Source organism: Eschrichtius robustus, chromosome 3, assembly GCF_028021215.1.
Source record: "Eschrichtius robustus isolate mEscRob2 chromosome 3, mEscRob2.pri, whole genome shotgun sequence".
Classification (NCBI taxonomy): Eukaryota; Metazoa; Chordata; class Mammalia; order Artiodactyla; family Eschrichtiidae; genus Eschrichtius; species Eschrichtius robustus.
In genome coordinates this window covers 146,631,740-146,651,428 of record NC_090826.1, presented here as the reverse complement: position 1 = coordinate 146,651,428, position 19,689 = coordinate 146,631,740, and the positions used below count along the sequence as shown (strand labels likewise).

Sequence of the window (19,689 nt, the reverse complement as noted above, 5' to 3'; positions counted from 1 at the left end):
ATTTGATATCAGTCATTCAAAGAGACATTTCTTTCCTTATAGAATATGAAATTGTTCAGTTACTTATAACTTCCTCTTTTCTAGTCTACCAGCTAAACTAATAATGGCGTACAGACAATGAGTCTCACTTAATTCCCTCCCCCTACCTCTCTAAGGTAGGGACGGCAGGTGAGAGGTGACAGCGGTTGTAGTCAAAGTAGCAGATCCCTGTTTTACAGAGAAGAGAAAGTGAGGTTCAAACATGTGATTTATCCAAGAATATAGTAAGTGCTGGATCTGTGATTAAGTCCTTGGGCTGGGAATCTGGTCATGAAACCCTACTGCCTTCTCTTGTCGAAGAATATCATAAATGCTGAAGATGGAAGCCGACCATTTTATGTGGAATTTGTTAGCCTCTTATTTGATAATCCCAAAGAAAATTTCATATTTAGGTTACCTAGCATATTGCTAGCAAGGAAAAAATTTTGAAATGTAACTACATCACAATTTAGATGATCATGTAACTGACCCTGAAGGGTTTGTCTTCATGATAAATACCCAGTACCTTGCCCATAGAGAACACTTACTGAATGTTTGTTTAATTGTGTTGAATATTTGGACGGAGAGAGGTGAATTTGGTGGGAAGAATGCCCTTTGAAGAGATGTGTTTAGCAGAAGCAAGTAGCCAGTTTCTCAAAAATAATACTATAATTCAGCCGATTTATTCTATTTTGATTCTTCTTGAAAAATAAAGTGCCTTCTCATTATATCTTACAACTACAGGCCATTCGGGGTGGAAACGATAGCTGTGACATAAGAGAATCGGAAGAATATACTTCAGGAACTAAAGAGAGGACACCAAAGCATGAGATTCATCAGATTTGTGAAAAAGATGTTCAGCAGGACCTCAGTCTAGAGATGGAGAAAATAACTAAGACGAGTGCAATCAAACTTATAGGAGAATGGTCCAGGGAGCAGTCCCCAGAAACCAGTCATGGGACCCCAGTGGAAGACACAACCCAGGGCTGTTCAGAATGCATTTCCGAATTGTCACTTTCCGGTCCTGATGCTTCGGTACCTATGGATTTTCTGGAGAATCAGGTAACCATTCAGAATCTCCAACTGCAGGTAAAAGAGACATCAAATGAGAATTTGAGATTACTTCATGGCATAAAGGAACGTGACCAAAAAGTTGAAAGCTTGCTAAATGAAATCAAGGAGTTAGACTCAAAACTCAATTTACAGGAAGTACAACTAACTACCAAGATTGAAGCATGTATAGAATTGGAAAAACTAGTTGAGGAACTTAAGAAAGAAAAATCAGATTTCAGTGAAAAATTGGAATCCTTTTCTCATGATAACCAGAGAGTAGAAAGTTCGGGAGGCCTCACTTCTAACTTAGAAATGGGCACAGATAAATTGTCACATGAAGGTATTGAAGATGAGGTAGCCAAGGTGACCGACAACTGGAGAGAGAGATGTCTCAGTGTGGAAAATGAGCTGCAGAGGATGAAAGCTGAGAGAGGTAGCACAGAGCATCAGGCCCTCTCTGCGGAAGCCAACTTAGAGGTAGTTCAAACAGAGAAGCTGTTTTTAGAAAAAGACAATGAAAATAAGCAGGAATTTATAACCTGTCTCGAGGAAGAACTCTTGGTGGTCACAAGTGAGAGAGACCAGCTTCGTGGAGAATTAGATACTTTGTCAAAAGAAAATCAAGAGCTGGATCAGATGTCTGAAAAGATGAAGGAGAAAATACGAGAGCTCGAATCTCATCAAGATGAGTGTCTACATCTCCAAGAGCAGCTGCAGAGTTTGGAAAAGGACTCTCAGGCACTGTCTTTGGTAAGAAGTGAGCTGGAAAACCAAATCAGACAACTGAATAAAGAGACAGAATCACTCGTAAGGGAATCCGAGAGCCTGCAGACGAAACTGAGTGAATTGGAGCATGAAAAGCTGACCGTCGCCAAGGCCTTGGAGGCTGCACTGATGGAGAAAGGCGAGGTCGCGGTGAGGCTGAGCTCAACGCAGGAGGAAGTGCACCAGCTGAGAAAAGGCATTGAGAAACTTAGGGTCCGCATCGAGGCCGATGAAAAGAAGCAGCTCCACGTCTCAGAGAAACTGAAAGAAAGCGAGCGTAGGAACGACTCGCTTCAGGATAAAGTTGAGACCCTGGAAAGGGAATTGCATATGGCAGAAGAAAACCAAGAGCTGGTGATTCTTGATGCTGAGAATTCCAAGGCAGAGGTGGAGACCCTAAAAACACAAATAGAATTGACGACTGAAAGCCTGAAAGCTTTAGATTTAGACCTTGTCACCATACGGTCCGAAAAAGAAAATCTGGTGAAACAGCTACAAGAAAAACAAGGTCAGGTGTCTGAATTACACACGTTACTCTCTTCATTGAAAAATGTATTAGAAGAAAAGGAGCGAGAGAAAATACAGATGAAAGAAGAATCTAAAGCTGTGGTGGAGATACTGCAAACACAACTGAAAGAGCTAAGTGAGGAAGTAGCAGCCTTGTGTGATGAGCAGGAGACCTGGAAGGTGGAAGAACAGAGCCTGAGTAGTCAGGTAGATTCCCTTGAACATGAGAAGGCTCAACTGCTACAGGGCCTTGATGAGGCCAAAAGTAATTACATGCTTTTACAGTCTTCTGTGAATGGCCTCATTCAAGAAGTAGAAGATGGCAAACAGAAACTAGAGAAAAAGGATGAAGAAATCAGGATACTAAAAAATCATATTCAAGACCAAGAGCAGCTGGTCTCTAAACTGTCCCAGATGGAAGGAGAACAGCAACTTTGGGAGGAGCAAAGAACAAAACTGGAAAATCTGATGGTGGAATTGGAGCAGAAGACCCAAGTGCTGCAATCCAAAAATGACACTTTGCAGGACGCCTTAGAAGCTCTGCAGAATTCTTCCAAGGATCTGGAGAAAGCGCTTGAATTGACAAAAATGGAAAAAATGTCCTTTGTTGAAAAAGTAAGTGGCTTTATCTCTACATTTGAATGTGTTGTCATGCGGGAGGGTCAACCACTGTGTGAATTCTGTTTCCTTCTGGACAGTGTTTGCAGTATTGGACCAAACTTTGTAAAGGCTTTAAATTTTGGGGTCTTGAACTGTGGGGACACTGAGTTGGCTCCAGCAGTGGTGACCCTTTGCTTTGGCACACACTTCCATGGGGCACTTCTATGGACTGGCATGGTTTTCACTGTGGCACCTGGACAGGGCAGAAGCTTTTGGGTTGTGTGTGGTTCCTTTCTCACAGTACATCAGAATAGTAGCCCCCATACCCATACTCAGTTGAGAACCACTGCTGTAGAGAGTATAACAGATATCAGTTAGAATCAGTAGGGATCCCCTTTGCTGCTGCCCTGCCTTTTTTTGCCTTTAGGAGAAAGAACTATTAAAGATACTGATACGATTGTAACCGACAGAACCCTCATGGCTCCCAGGGCATGTCCTGGGGATTTTTAGGCTTTCAGCCCCTCTTTTGTACCTTCTCTTCGGGCAGTCTCCTGTTCTGTTAGCTGATGTTTAAAGGGAAAATCTGCCATCTGGAAGCTCAATTATTAAAGAAAAATTAAGTTTTTGCCCTATACTTACTGACCTAGGAAAGTGATTCCTTCAAATTAAGTTTTTACTGGACAGATATTAAGAGACTGTCCAGAAAATACAATCAATCATACCTCTCTATTTTCCAAGAATTTCAAGTTTTTGTATGGCAGTTATGGGTGGAGACAATTAGACAAATTATACCAGGCTGTTTCAATCTGATATAGGGACGAATGTAAATAATACTGCTTTAACTGGTTCTAACGAATCATAGTCATGTTTCTTGCATTTTAGCATGGCATTGGAGAATTAGTAAGAGATCCAAGAGCTGATAGATTAAGTCACTGCCTCGTACAATATTCTCTGATATTTAAGTTTAATTCAAATCATTACTTCTATGAAGGATTTTAAGACTTGGTAATATTATCTTTCTTTGTCACTCCTTTCCTTATTGTTGTCTTTTATTAAATCTTGCAGAGAAGAAAAGGTAAGCTTACCAGTAGGTTTTGAGAACATTAGTTGAGTGGATTAGTAAAGGGAGGATTAGCTGGGTTTTATTTTATTATTGGAAGCTAAAGCGAATGTCGTGAATATGCTGTATAAGAGTGATTAATTTGATCAAACAGACAACCATAAGCAGATCTTAACGAAGACGAAATTTCAGGTAAACACAATGACTGTGAAGGAAACTGAGCTGCAGAAGGAAATGCATGCGATGGTACAGAAAACGACGGAGCTGAAAGAAGAATTTAGTAGGGAGAAAAACAGGCTAACTGAAGATTTAAAATTAGTGTCGGAAGAAATAAAGAGCAGAAAAGTAAGTTTCTCTGTGACAGATTCATTGCACTCCTCTGATAATTCTTGTGCACTCTCTCCTTGTTTGTTTTTGTAAGACCTTCTGTAATGTACCAAACATTTTTTTTAAGCTTTTGAAAAGAGTAACCCAAGCTTATGTCATGATCAGACCTGCAGTAATTTTCGCCGTCCAGCACTGTCATGAGCCCGGAAGGAGTCAGGCGAGGCCCCTGAACACATGGAAATACCTGTCACGGAGCCCAAATAGTTTTTTCGTAGAAGATGACCCTTGTAACTACATTAACGCATACCAGAAATGGATTTCATGCCGCTTTCAGTAGGCTGTTGTCCTAGCCTGCCACAGATTACAAGCCAGAACGTTGCTAGAGACAAATGCACTGATCTTGCAAAGAACTAACAGAGTAACAGAAAGAAAGTCATAGTAAGATGTAAAGTTGGAGCAGTCTTGGGGTGCTATTTTAGGGCAGGTTGTGGCAGAACTATAGCATTTGGGCTGCCGCCCCCACTGCTGGTTCCCTAATAGACATTGCTGATTCATGTGCTTTCTCCTGAATCTCTTAACACCAAGTCTTAGGTAGCAGCTACCATGCGTGCAAATGGTAAACACTCCTATATTCATGTAGTCCTTGTGCAACTTCATCCCTAAGTAATTCTCAGAAAAGGACAGCAAAATATAATTGTGATTATGACCCAGAGTAATCAAAAAAAGTTGAAACGATATTTGTAATGGCCTGTATAAGGAGTTGGGGAAGTTAGTGCTTTTCTTTAAATGTGGTATTTAATCTAATGAAAATTGAAAAGTTTTGGCATTTAATCTCAGCAACTGGCTCATGGAATTTTCTGGCAATGCTGTGTGGAAGGAGTTCCTATGGATAATATTTGAGTCCTGCGTCTGCTAAAATCTCCTTTGGTACTGAGCAGCTTGGGAGTATCCCAAGTATATTGTTATTTGTCTTTCATTTATAGGCTCTACTAAAAAGGAAAGCTATGTGTTCAGCCTCAAGGCCATACATATGAGTGTGTTAGTCTGCAATGGCTTTATTCATTCTATAAACACGGCTAAGGTCAGAGGATAGAATGGTGAGTGATAGCTGTCCTGTGGTTCTTCCTGCACTCATAGAACTTACCATCTTGACATACAATAAATCATTAAATAGGAAATATATCAAATAATCATAAACTGTTAAGTGCTATAAAGGAAGCAAGATTCTTCACTGCAGAATATTTGGGAAGTGGAGTGTGGGGTAAGGAAGAACCTAATTTAGATGGGGTGGTCAGAGAATGTCGCGTGCAAGGCAAGGAGTCAGCCATGTGAAGAACAGGGCAGACCAAGGAGCCTTCTAGGTCTAGAAAGCAGTGTGATAGCATCTCTGAAATTAGAAAGATCTTTGTACATTTTAGAAATGGAAAGGAAGCCATTGTGCCTTGAGTCAGATGGAAAATAATAGGAAAGAAGTTTGGAGCAGTAGAAAGGCATGGTAGAGAACTGGAGTAGAATCTAAAGTGACACCAAATACATGAGGCTGGAGATTGAAGGGAACGTTTAGGGTGGATACATGAATTTGGCTAGTTCAGAATATAGGTAGTGTTTAAAAATTATGGGAATGGTAGAAAATATAGATGGAGAAGAGAAGATGGCTCAGGGCCTAGCCCAGATACCCTCCAGCATGTAGGGTGAGATGGAGGAGGAAGAGCCAGCAGAGAAACTGAGAAGACGAGATGAGGCAAACCAGGAGAGTGTCATGTTCTAGAAGCCACGGGTGGAGGCTGTCTCAAGACCAAAGGAGTGGTCAGCGGCAGCAGATTCTACTTGGAGGTCGAATGAGATGAGGGCTGAAGAATGCTCCTCGGGTTTGCAACATGGAGCTTAACGACGCCGTGAAAAGCCATTTCAGGAGGAGCTGGGATGAAAGCAGGTTGGAGTGGGTTGAGGAGTGAATGGTTGATGAGGAAGTGGACACAGCATGTATATAAACACGTATAGAAACAGCTGTTTGGGGTCAGGTACGGAGAAGCCAGATACCTCTAGGGCTGCAGTGTTGATAGTCCTGCACAGTGAAGGGAGAGAAGGGCAGAAGAGTGGGGGGCATTAGGAAGGAAATTCTTAAACTGATAGAAGATGGAACCTAAGCTGGCCAAGGAAGAAAACGTTAAGTCTGGAGGGGCTTGAGTGTGAAGGTGGTGGTGATACTGCTGATGAAGTCAAGAAATTACTGCACTACAAGTACTTAAATAAGTGAGCCTGGGAGACTAGGAGGGTTTGGTCCAGAGTGTTTCAGTAGCGAAGTCGAGGTTTCAGAGATTCTATGTTCCCCGTGGATGTAACCTTGGGCTGGAGCAAAGGAAATTGCCACTGGAGGTGAAATCGCCATTTAAAGTGAATACAGTCATCCCTTGGTATCCACGGGGCATTGGTTCCAGGCCCTCCCCAGATTCCAAAATCCGCAGATGCTCAAGTCCCTTATATAAAATGGCATAGTGTTTGCATATCACCTGCACACATGCTCCTGTATACTTTAAGTCATCTCTACATTACTTAAAATACCTAATACTACCTAAATAGTTGTAAATACAATGTTAATGCTGTGTAAAAAGTTGCTGGTACACAGCAAATTCAAGTTTGGCTTTTTGGAAATTTCTGGAATTTGTGTTTTGGAATATTTTTGTTCTGTAGTTGGTTGAATCAGTGAATGTGAAATCTGGGGAAACAGAGTGTCGACTGTACATTGCTAGGGATTATAGCACTAATTCTATATAGATTGTCTTGCCTGTACACTATGACAGGCAAGACAGTACTCAGTACTCAGTATTTTCTAGATATTGATATATATAACCAGTACTCAGTATTCAATATTTTCTAGATGTTGATACATATATATCCAGGTTCTTAATTATCTTCCCATGATTTTATTATTTTTCTCGTTAGGGTCAACTGAAGGAGCTCATGCTAGAAAATAGTGAACTGAAGAAGAGTTTGGATTGTGTACACAAAGACCAGATGGAAAAGCAAGGGAAGATGAGAGAAGAAATAGCTGAATATCAGCTACGGCTTCAGGAAGCTGAAAAGAAACACCAGGCTTTGCTTCTGGATATAAACAAACAGGTAAAAATGTGTGGTCTGGTGACTGGGGGAACTGGAGAGAGTGTGTTGACCATGGTGATGAGGCATTTTTTCCAAGAAGGTCAGTGTTCTGCATTATTATTATGACATATAATCCTGTGAACATCCCATCCTATTAAGTTCCCTGTCTTTCCCCCAGTTACTTGCACATGTCTTATTTTATGACTTGATTTTTTTTAAAATACATTTCCGTCTTGGAGTAGAATAGTAAGGGAGTTGCAAAGACCATTTGAAATGGTCCCCGGAACAGCAGTTTTCTTTTTTGTTTGTTTTCCTTACAATATTTGCACCTGAGCCTCCTGGCTAAAGTAACATTTTTCTGCCCTAGTATGAAATGGAAATCCAGACATATCGCGAGAAATTGACTTCTAAGGAAGAATGTCTCAGCTCACACAAGGTGGAGATAGACCTCTTAAAGTCCAGTAAAGAAGAACTCAATAATTCTTTGAAAGTGACCACTGAGATTTTAGAAGAATTGAAGAAAACCAAGGTATGGTCACTTATCATTACTTCATGACTTAGAATGGTTCATACATCTAACAGTGGTTTTAACGGTATGAAATTAAGTGCTTTCATTTTAATTTTCGCGGAAAAAGTTTTTTGTAATCATAAATAATATCATTCATCAGTTGTCTGCTGAGTTTTTTTAAAAAATTAGAGGATAGCCTGCAGTTCCATAGCTTGAATAAACTTCATTCATTGCTCAGTGAATCCTCTCAAAGTAGAGGATGTCAGACTTCTTGAGATGGATATGAAGATCAAGCCAATAACAGATCAGGGCAGGCCCCTCCAGGTGTGGATAATGATAATTTGGTGGTGAAAGTCTTGCATGACTGGTCTTCAGGTTCACTGCTGTCACCAAACCCACTTTACCATGGCTTATGGGGAGATCAAGGTGAGCCAAGCACTTGGTCAGGTACACGTATGTGTATGTTCTCCTTTTCTTTTCCATGCAAGGAACGTAAAACTTTTTTCTTTACAAAAAAAAAGGAGGTGAGCCCTAATCTCAGTACTGTTAGACTGTAGAAGGTGCTACAGTAATTCTACCTGGAGAGGGAGGCTGTTTTGATACCCACAAAATTCTTTTCATAAAACGAATACCATCCAGAATGTAAAATATGAACATGGAAAATAAATATTTTTCAGTAAAGGTCAGAAAACTAGGCATAGATTTCTTATGTTTACAGCTCTTATACAATTATCAAGGTGAAGGAAATATACCAATAAAATACAAACTAAGTGCAAAATAACATTAATGATCAATAATGTTCTGTTGCTACAAAATGAGAGATGTTAGGTTTAATAACAAGACAGAAGTAGCTTCAGGTCTACGTTTTAATTTACTCACTTTCTCCTTTTTTTTAATCTTCGACAGTTGTACTGTGGGAAATGTCTATTTATATATATGCCGTGTACAAAATGGTACATTGTTAGTTGAGTCTATACAAATCTTATATAATTTTAATGAAGTAGAAGTTGATAAGCATTGTTTTATTTATTTATTTATTTATTTATTTATTTATTTATTTATTTATTTATTTATTTTGGCTGCTCTGGGTCTTAGTTATGGCACGTGGGATCTTCATTGCAGCATGCAAGATCTTTAGTTGCGGCACGCGGGCTTCTTAGTTGCGGCATGCATGTGGAATCTAGTTCCCTGACCAGGGATCGAACCCAGGCCCCCTGCATGGGGAGCGTGGAGGGCTACCCACTGGACCACCAGAGAAGTCCCAGCATTGTTGAAATTGAATTAAATCTATCTCTACTCCAATTACTGTTGGAATCAGAAATAGAAAGTTCTGAAAGTGCAGATTTACTGCAACATTGCTAATAAATTATTTCCAGGTGAAATGTGCAAAGAATGAAATCTACTTGTAACATGAATGTGATGCTCAGGTTCTTCTTTTTTCTTTTTTTTAATAGTTTGGTCTGCCTTTATATGTTCATGATCTCTTATCAGAAACTCTTAGAGCTAGCTTGTTTTACAATTCTGCATTTCTTAGATATTGCATAATGCAATGCATATGCCACTTATTACATAATGTCCCATCAGAATCTTGGGGTAATACTTCATAATCAAATTCATATTTTTACAGCAAAATGTATGAATATTTTTACAAGGTGCGATAAATAAAGGAATAAATTCCTTCCTATCTGTTCAAGTCAAGTTTTGCCTAGAAATCATTTTCAGAGCTTTTTTTTTTGATTTTGCAATTGTGCTTAAGGAACTGTGAACATGTGCTACTGAGAAGTGCTTGATGACATAATTCTGCCACCATTCTATTCACTTTTTGTTTGAGCTGCTATAAAATTTAAATTTGTGTTGTAAACGATAATATCATTTGGCCTTAAATTTGTGTGGTGAGCCGTAGTATCACTTGGTGTGACTAAACAAATGCCATCTGAGGTATTGAAATTGTGCGACAGCACAGATCACAAAAGGGAACAATTCTGTCATCTAGAGTGTTTGGCCTACCAAGAATATGTGCATGGACCCTTGGCCCCTACCTCCCGGTGTGATTCCTATTGGATAAACACAGACATAGTGGGCTACTTAATAGGGCATTATATTAAGAACTGTGACTGATGCTTGCTGATACTAAGAAAGGGAGTGACAAAACCACAGTGTCTACTGGGGGGACTTAGGACACTGAGCAGAGAAGATGAATTGTTTTGAAGATAATAGTTCTTAAATTTACAGCGTATGATTCTTAATTATATCTTATTATTTTTCCATATGCTTATGAAAAGCAATTCAAGGTTTTAAGTGGAATTACTTCCGTTTTGTAGATGGAAGATCTAAAATATGCAGATAAGTTGAAGAAGGAAAACGATCGTGCCCAGGGGAAAATAAAGTTGTTGATCAAATCCTGTAAACAGCTGGAAGAAGAAAAGGAGACGTTGCAGAAAGCGGTATCTCATCTTGAAGCTGCACAAGAGAAACAGAAAGCAGGTGGGTGTTAACTGGGTAAATCAGTGAACCCAAACTTTTCCACTAGTGAATCATACACGTATGGTGTGTCTGCATGGGAAGTGTCGTTAGTGCCCTGTTCTATGACTGCATGCTGATTTTCAGCAGTTAGCCATTTTCCAATTTCAGAATTTTGTGCTTAGCTTGGGGTCATTAATAGGATTCAGAATGAAGCCTGCATTTAAAAAATAGAATTATTGCATCTTCTGTTCTATAAAACATACAAAGAACTGGTAGCCCTTTCTGCCAACGAGCCTTTCCAAGAAGAGTTTTTCATGTGGATGTCCATGATGTAGTTCTAATGTAAAGGAAGACTGGCATCTGAGCTGGCATTGGTAATTTATAAACAGCTGATTCTGGTTGTCCATGGCCCGTCCTGGTGGGTCAACTAAATGGAAGGGTTGGGGGCTATATTTTTGGGTGTGGAGGTGAAATAAAAAAGAAATGACAACTCTTCCTGTCACTTTTCTCCACGTATGCCCCCAGAGTGGAATGCTTTTTCTGTGTGGATAAGATGATGGCAAGCATAGTATAAGTGGCTCTTCTGGACCATACATAAATTGGCACGGGTGGGAGGTCAACAGTCTTGCCTGCTGAGAAGAGTACTCGGAATGGATCGGGGCTCCAGGGAGTTTCTCTAATGGAATCAGTGCCAACCAGGCAGCTATAAGTTACTGAGACCTCTTCCCTTATAGTATCCCTCAAGCCCTTGTCCATCAGATCCTCCATTGCCTCCAAATGGTTTTCAGAACTTCTTTGGCCTTGTCTTGTCACTGGCCCCTTCCTATCTCCCAAAGCCATTACAGCAGTGACTTTATATTCTCCGTCGACTTTTACTGTTCATTCCCTTACAATAGAAAGGATGGACAGGGGAAAATCGGGGATGTAATAAATTAATTCATTTGATGTCATATGATAACTACAAGAAGGTTTGATGGATTGGCTGAAATATGAGTTTGGGATTTTGGTGGGTTATGTTTAAGCTATCCCAATAAGTATATAGCTCACTAGAATATGTATGTTGATATGATCCCTCCCAAACAAGAACTATAAGAACATATACAGATAGATCTTCCGCCACTCTTCCCAAAAAAAAAAAAAAAAAATCAAGAAGCAAGTCTAAGGTTATCTGCTTGCTGATTGATGCCCAGTGTTAATCAGAGAAGCGTCAAGTTACAAATGATGTGTCGTTTTATTTTTGACAGGTACTGTTGTGGATGTTAATGTTGATGAATTAATGACCGAGATGAAAGAACTGAAAGAAACCCTTGAAGAAAAAACCAAGGAGGCAGACGAATACCTGGATAAATACTGTTCCCTGCTTATAAGCCATGAGAAATTAGAGAAAGCCAAAGAGATGTTAGAAACACAGGTTGCCCGTCTGAGTTCACAACAATGTAAAGTTAATCTTCGAAGTTCTCCTTCACTGAATTCAGTTGTTCCAGCACCATCCCCAGTCCCTTCTGCTACTGAAAAGAAGTTATCATCTGGCCAAAATAAAGCTTCAGGCAAGAGGCAGAGGTCCGGTGGGATTCGGGAGGATGGGGGAGGAACCACACCTTCTACACCAGAGAAATTTTCTAAAAAAAGCAGGAAAGCGGTCAAAAGTGGTATTCACCCTGCAGAGGACGCAGAAGACGCTGAGCCTGAGCCAGAGGGACTTCCAGAAGTTGTAAAGAAAGGTACTCATAACTCAAAAAGTGTTTGTGTTCTTTTGAAAGTGCTCATAAAAATTCACATACAAAAAGACAGAAGCATTTATTTTTTAGGTTATTGCGTAACAGTACTCATTGACCTTCAGAAGCAATAGTCCACTGTTAAACTGGTTAGGTATATACTTTCTTTTCTGTCATGAGAGAATGGCTAAGATCTAATTACTCATGTCACAGTACCAAAAGTACTAGGAGATTTGAAAAATGGCTGTCAAAAACCTGTTTAGAAATTGGTATTTCTGCGTTGAAAAATCCCCAAATCAAAGACACCCTTCGAGCTTTCCCACCTTTAGTCATGTGTGACCCAGGTAGTGGGTGAGCTAGAGGATGGGCCTGATGATGCTGGACCCCTGGCTGAAGCCACTTACCCCTTTTTTTTTTTAAAACCCACCGGTCCTCCAAGTGCGGACCAGAGATTGGGGGCCAGTCTAGGAACGTTTGTTACACTGCTCCATGATCAAAACAACGTATAGAAATCAAGAGTAAGAGTTCGAAATTTTCATAGCCCTTTGCTATTGTTGCAACATTCAAGCACATAATCAGTTTTCTATTAGATTCATTCTTATTGTACTATACAAAAGTATCATTCCACAGCAGATGGGAAATTACTTCCCACCCCTCCCCCACAAAATATCAAAACCGATTTTCTGCCATAGATAATTTGAGAAGCACTGTTCTGAGTAACTCTAGCCCTTAGGAAATCTAACCCCTAAATATTTAGCGATCTCTTTCTCGTTTCTGTTTTTTATTTGTAGTTAAAGGGTTAAAAACAAAGCAAAAACGCATGCTGCTGTAGTTACCGTAGTTACTTTAATGCTGTGTGTGACATGCTTTCTTTAAGTATCCTTGGCATTGCCCTTCTCCTCTCGGTCATCACAGGTCCTGTCAGTTCCCTCTGTGGAAGGAGATGAGGAGTGCAGAGCAAGGTCAAATCTTTCCTCCCACCTAGTTTTTCTACCTGAGCGTAGTTACCTCAAGTAGCTGTTACCATTTCACATTTTCCCCCTTTCAACAAGAGCAGACCTTTTCTTTTATCTCTTTCCTTTCCATTTCACCCATTTTTTTCCCCCCTCTAATCCAAATCTTACAGGAAGGCCTGCTGGTGTGTTCTTCTTAGAAAAGTGCGAGTTAAGACATCCACATAAAAGGAGCAGGAAGAATTTTTTCTGTTTAATGTTATTTTCCCCATGTGGTTTCTTATGTTTCTAATAAGAAAAAAACCTGTTAGTGATTTATTCAATTTGATGACTCCAGGGTAACTATGAATAAAGTGTGTCCATTGTCCACTGTGGCTAGGAGAAAGTGTTTTCGGAGTCACCCTTATCCTTGCTCAAACTTCACCTAGTGAATAGTACTCCCACCGTAGGTAGAATTGGAGCCAGCAGTGTTGACAGTCAGCTTTTTGCCTTTAGGGTTTGCCGACATCCCAACAGGAAAGAGTAGCCCATACATCCTGCGGAGAACAACCATGGTGACAAGGACCAGCCCCCGCCTTGCTGCGCAGAAGTTAGCACCATCCCCCCTAAGTCTCGACAAAGAAAATCTCACTGAGACCTCCAAATCAACAGCTGGTGGCAGCAGATCACAAAAGGTAAACTACAGTGAACATGTATCTACCGTTTGAAATCCAGGAAATGACAGCATTATCTGGGCGAGGGTTTGACACTGCGCCCTCTGACTCAGGAGCTCTTCAAAGTCTGACCTTCTCCCTGGGGTATAAAGAAGTCAGTAGTGAGGAAAGTAGCGAGCAGATGCGAGGATAAACATCACATTACCCTGCCGCACAATCTTGTCCTCGACCCAGCGGCCACTTATAAATCGTTTGACGGGAATTGGCGTTGTTAGATCAGAACTCAAAGGGTCCGTAAGAAAGTTTCGGGCAGTACCATCGAAGGGTTTGGCACGGGTACTGGTCATTGCTTGCTTCACAGTTTTCCCTCTCACCCATCTGCCCCCCAGCTGCTGACTCTTTGTGTTTTATTATTCCTTTACTTTCCTACAAAAAGCACATATTTCAGTAGATGTCTGGAGAAAGTAGCTCTGTTTATATGGATGTCTCTATTTTGATTGTTGAGGGTAGGGAGGGCTGGGATCTTAGGGACCTCTCTGCACCTTGCAAACAGCCCAGTCACGTTATTTAAAGCATAGAGGATATTTGCTTCACAGATCTTTGTCCCATTACAATAATCCATACCAGCATCTACCACTTATGTATGCAAAGTATATGTATTTTATGGAACTCAAGTTTTATTTTCTTATTTTATTGTACTCTCCTAGTAAGTAGTATTATAAAAGGAGGAAGAAAGTAAGACTTACAAAGATTGAACCTGCCCAGACTTAACACCGACTCTCTCTCTCAGCTCCAGTCTTGCTCTTTTCCCATTGTTTCTCAAACTAGGGATTGCAGGAACCTTGTTGGAAGTTTCTAGAATGGCTCACAGATTTTTTTTTTTTTTTTAAATGTTGTGATTTTACTTTGATTGCTTACTTGTCAGAGTTTAAGTATTCAATATGATTACCTTGAACCAGCCAACAAAGCTTTGAAAGTGTAGTAATCCTATTTGTGTAATGTAGTAATTCTTAAGTGGGCAGGCATGCTCCTCAGTAGGATTTTAGACACCAAATACAAAGACACTGGTGATTAGTTATATCAAAGCAAGAACATATATGCACATTTGCTATGTTGATGTATAAGGGCTTTAAGGATTAAGGAATTTATGCCTACTATTAAGTTTGTTCATAACTTACATTATAATAAAAATTTGATTAACTCAGGAGTGAGGAAGAAGGGTCTGAGGTTTTCTTTCACTCATTAAAATGGGCCCATTCATGCCTTGTATTAGAAATATTCTACTATTTTGTGCAAATTTCTTCCCCATCCCCACCCCTCCACCCACCTTTCTCTCTCTCTTTTTTTTTTTTCTCACTCACTCACTCACTCACATTTGGATTTCACTTTTGGATGCTGGTAGCAATCGAACACTGAAGAGTACACTGGAGTAGGTCCTGACTTTCCAAGGGACCATAAGAACAGCTTCTTTTCCATAAAGCAACTAGCACCTTTAAAGAGTGAAAGCTTCCAGGTTTGACTAAAGCTATTAACCACAAGCTAATTCCTGAAATGAAGTATTTGGCTCTTTTAAAACAGGAAATCATGACACATAGGTAGTACCCTGTACCTCCTGCTATTTCACGGCAGCTCACTTCACTGTAATTACTTGCCTAAATATCTGCCCTCTGAGTTCCAGTATGACTTCTGTGATGTTCCCGGTTATGTTCACAGTTTACCTGTGTCCTCATGTCTAATACAGATATTTGTTGAATGATGGAGCTGTGAATGTCCTCAAGTGATTGCAATAATAGATGTTTAAAGGTGTGTTAGGAAATCACCTCACGAAATCATCATATGGGTCATTTTTCCCTTCTTTCATGAGGAATTGATGTTAAACCAGTTTCCATGTGGAGTTTAGACGTACTATCTAAGAAAGAGAGCTTTGCACGCTAGGGGGCCTGCTCTCCACGCTGCTGTCGCATCTGCTGAGGACAGAGCGATGACCATGGCTGCCTGCAGACTTGTGTGCTTGCCTTAGCTACAGGCTGCAGTAGGCACCAGCGGTTATGGATTGCTAAGCAATTTTGTGCACTTGTGCACATGAATGGAGGGTGGTTCCTCTTGAAAGAAGGTTATAGGGGACTTCATGATTAGATGCAAGCCTTTGAAACCCGGCCTATTGATTTTTTTTTTTTTTTTTATATATATAAATTTATTTATTTTATTTATTTATTTTTGGCTGTGTTGGGTCTTCGTTGCTGCGCGCGGGCTTTCTCTAGTTGCGGCGAGCGGGGGCTACTCTTCGTTGCGGTGCGCGGGCTTCTCATTGCGGTGGCTTCTCTTGCTGTGGAGCATGGGCTCTAGGCGCATGGGCTTCAGTAGTTGCGGCACGCGGGCTCAGTAGTTGTGGTGCACGGGCTTCGTTCCTCCGCGGTGTGTGGGATCTTCCTGGACCAGGGATCGAACCCATGCCCCCTGCGTTGGCAGGCGGATTCTCAACCACTGTGCCACCAGAGAAGCCCCAGCCTATTGATTTTTAATTTAATTCAGCATTTTCTGAATCACCTTATAAAATGCTTGCCTCATCTGTTGAGCATATTTCATCATTCAGTTTGAAAAAAGAGAGAGCAAGGTGTCATTTCCTAAAGCAGTTGTTTAGAAACTTGGGATTATGAGCCTTCGCCTGAAGTCACTGGCTGAGTGTCGAGAGATTTCCTAGATCGTTTAACGGAACCTTTAGTGACATCTGACAAGTTCAAAGGGGAACATGGGTAAAATGCAGGTTAGGTGAGGATTGTTCTCTGTTATGTCTCTGGGATGAATAAGCCCAGAGCTCCCAATTTGCTGGGAACAAGGGAGTCGTGATTGTGTGTAGACTTGATCTGAATCTGGGGTTGGTAGTCAGCTCCAGAGGAACATCCACTAATTGTAGAAGATGATGGTGAGGCCGTCACCACAGAGCCGGTCAGCAGTTTCGTGGGGTCTTAGCCATTATTCCTACTAATGAGGTTCATTTCCAATGAGCCATTTGCATACCTGCCCTCTCCCCACTGTGGCTGCAGACACAGTCTGTAAGACAGTTAGGGCATGGGTGCACTTAATAGCTTAAGTACCTGGTAAGTCCGACCTCACCTAGTTATGGATAGGTCTGAGGCTAACTAACCAACCTGAGGATCAAATCCAGAGTGTAAACTCTGATCACCGGCTACAGTTTCCTCATTCAGAATCAAAGAAATTGAGTCTAGAGGGGGAGGCCAAAGGGTGGACTTTGGCTATTTAACTGGGTTTCAGGAATTGAGCAGCTTAAATTCTCTTTCCCCAGCATGATCTCTCCACCCCCCACTCCCCCATCCCCCTGCTTTTAATGGTGAATCTAAAGGTTTGATTCTCCTGCATCTGTTGGGTTCAAGGGAAGTCTGTTTTTGTATCACTTTCTACTTTTAAAAAAAAGAGAGAAAAGAAAAGAAAAAGGAGTGCCAGTAAAACTCTGTTTTTTTTTTCCTTCAACTTTCCATGGACAGTAATTTTCCATTAAGTCCTGAGCCTTCAAGGCTGCTCCTTTTAAATGTCCTGCACATCATCTGAGGCAGAGGCAAGCTTTCCAGGGATCTGATCTGTCGGCCAGATTTACTATGTTTTCTGTAATGAAGAGTATTTAGCTGCCTTTTAAGACCACGTACTTCCTATGGAAAGAATATAAACGGGCAAATAATTTCCATTCTTTCTTCTTACTGCTTCAGAAGGAGGTCACCGGCAATCCGTTGCGCAGGGAGTGATGTGTCCCGTAGCCGCTTCTCAGACTTGGTACTGAGCACGTTTCACCCTTGTTAAGAGTCCTTCCTCTTTTTCTTTTACAAATCTTCCTACCTGAATTGTCTGCTCTTGCCTTTCGCTTTGGTTAAGTGATGTTTTTCTGTGCTTCCTCTGTCTTGCTCCTCTTTCTCTTTCCCGACCCCATATCTTTTTTCGCTACCGTGGAAACCTCAAAAAAAATCTCGACTTTACCAGCTACCCTGCCCTTTCATCTACTTCTTTTTTTTTTTTTTTTTTTATTTTTATTTTTGGCTGTGTTGGGTCTTCGTTTCTGTGCGAGGGCTTTCTCTAGTTGCGGCAAGCGGGGGCCACTCTTCATCGCGGTGCGCGGGCCTCTCACTGTCATGGCCTCTCCTGTTGCGGAGCACAGGCTCCAGACGCGCAGGCTCAATGGTTGTGGCTCACGGGCCTAGTTGCTCCACGGCATGTGGGATCTTCCCAGACCAGGGCTCGAACCCGTGTTCCCTGTATTGGCAAGCAGATTCTCAACCACTGCGCCACCAGGGAAGCCCTCATCTACTTCTTAAAGTCTCACATTTTTGAGATTCCCTCTTTCTCTTAAAAGGCAGGACATCAGAAAGGGAATTTACTTTTTTCTTGACTTGATTATTAGATAGCTGCCCTTCTGCCATAAACCAAATATGGGAATAAAACAACAATGTAAGGGGAATGATTAAAATGCTGGTATGTGAGGAGGAGGCTCTAGGTCTTTTAACTGTGGTAGATAAAGCTTCCACTCTATGAAGGTGGTATTACTCATCTGGAATACGTTCATTTGAATGACAGCAGGGGCTCAGATAAGATAAATGGAAGCTGCTTTGGGTTCTTATTTAGGCAAATATTGAATGTTTGCCAGGTAGGCGTATTCTGGGCACTATGGATGCAAAGGTAAAGAGGACATAGTCTTTGCCCTCAAAGAGCGTACCTTCTGACCTGAGAATGTCACACTGGCCTTGGGAGTGAGTTTGCGGCCGTCAGAGGTGTCAAGGGAAGCTTGCAAGGCGGCTGGTCAGAGGTTGTGTCCGACCCTTTTCTCTAGCTTCTCTGTTAGATGGGGGCCTGTTTTCAGGGAAGAAGAAAGAGTAAAACTGTGTACAACTCCTAGAAGAAGAATTTAACTTCAAATCTGGTGATCTAAGTGCTTGATTTTTCACGTTGTAGAAATGTGAACGGGATTTAAACCTCTAACAACGACGCTTGTGTTGCAGGTCAAGGTTACTCAACAGAGCCCAGTGGATTCAGGCACTGCCCTCCGAGAACCCACCACCAGATCTCTCTCCATCAGTAACCTTCCTGAGAGAAGTTCGGCTGACAGCCCCAGGGAGGGCCTGAGGGCCAAGCAAGGCCGGCTGGCTCCCAGCCCAGAAGCTGGCCCCGAGTCCAAGGGCAGTGAGAACTGTAGGGTCCAGTAGAAGGGCCCTTGTGTGTCAGCACCCCTGGAAGGTGGCTGTAGTTGAATAGAAGGCAGTGCATCTGTGGGGTTTTTCCTTATTCAGGGAGCACATTATCAGCGGGAAGAAAACAATTCCTTATAAATCTAAATATGTTGGACTCTTTAGATCTCCCCCTGTATAACAGTTAGAAAAGTTTGGAAGCACTGATTACCTCTTCATTGATATTCCTCTTCTGTAATGTATAATAGTCCTGTATAAAGCTTTTTGGTAATGTTAACACAAATGGCAAGCACTATATAACAACTCCTGTTTCTATGTGGATTTTTACACTGAAAAAATGCAAAACATTTTTTACTTGCAACAAACAGCTCCCAGGAAAATGTAAACTTGCTTTACGGTATTTCCTTTGTGTAGTGTTAAGCATGAAATAATTTTAGATCAAGAATTTCTTTGAGTTGAGTAAAACAAAAGAAAACAATGTTATATGTTTTCAAGGAAAACATGCACACAAATACATATGTGGGTGTGTCTCTCCTCTTCCAAGGTGTTTTCTAAATCTTGGCTTATATAACCTGTACATATTTGTGTGTGGGGTAGTGGGAGTTGTGTGTTGATTTCCAATTACCCTGGCTGCAGACTCCTCAGAAGTGTAGCATATCGAGTTTTCTGTCACTGTGCTGTTTCTGTTGAAGACCAATTTGTTGCAGTATTTTGGTATGCATTCTGATAAATGGTGATCTTCTATTAAAATATGGCATTTCTTTCTATTAAAAAATTCA

The 19,689-nt window shown here is 41.1% G+C and overlaps 1 protein-coding gene across 2 annotated transcripts in view; it reads left to right on the top strand.

The window, feature by feature from the left end:
* The window catches only part of CENPF (centromere protein F), a 58,715-nt gene extending 39,026 nt beyond the window's left edge, over positions 1 to 19,689 (top strand). The window contains exons 13-20 of one of the 2 annotated variants that reach the window (XM_068541434.1): positions 763 to 2,958; positions 4,196 to 4,348; positions 7,274 to 7,450; positions 7,797 to 7,958; positions 10,259 to 10,421; positions 11,645 to 12,121; positions 13,564 to 13,742; positions 18,725 to 19,689. In XM_068541434.1, coding sequence (XP_068397535.1) covers positions 763 to 2,958; positions 4,196 to 4,348; positions 7,274 to 7,450; positions 7,797 to 7,958; positions 10,259 to 10,421; positions 11,645 to 12,121; positions 13,564 to 13,742; positions 18,725 to 18,928 — 3,711 coding nt within the window. In that variant the 3' untranslated portion in view covers positions 18,929 to 19,689. The remainder of the gene's footprint in view (positions 1 to 762; positions 2,959 to 4,195; positions 4,349 to 7,273; positions 7,451 to 7,796; positions 7,959 to 10,258; positions 10,422 to 11,644; positions 12,122 to 13,563; positions 13,743 to 18,724) is intronic. The other variant, XM_068541435.1, reaches the window with a different exon arrangement.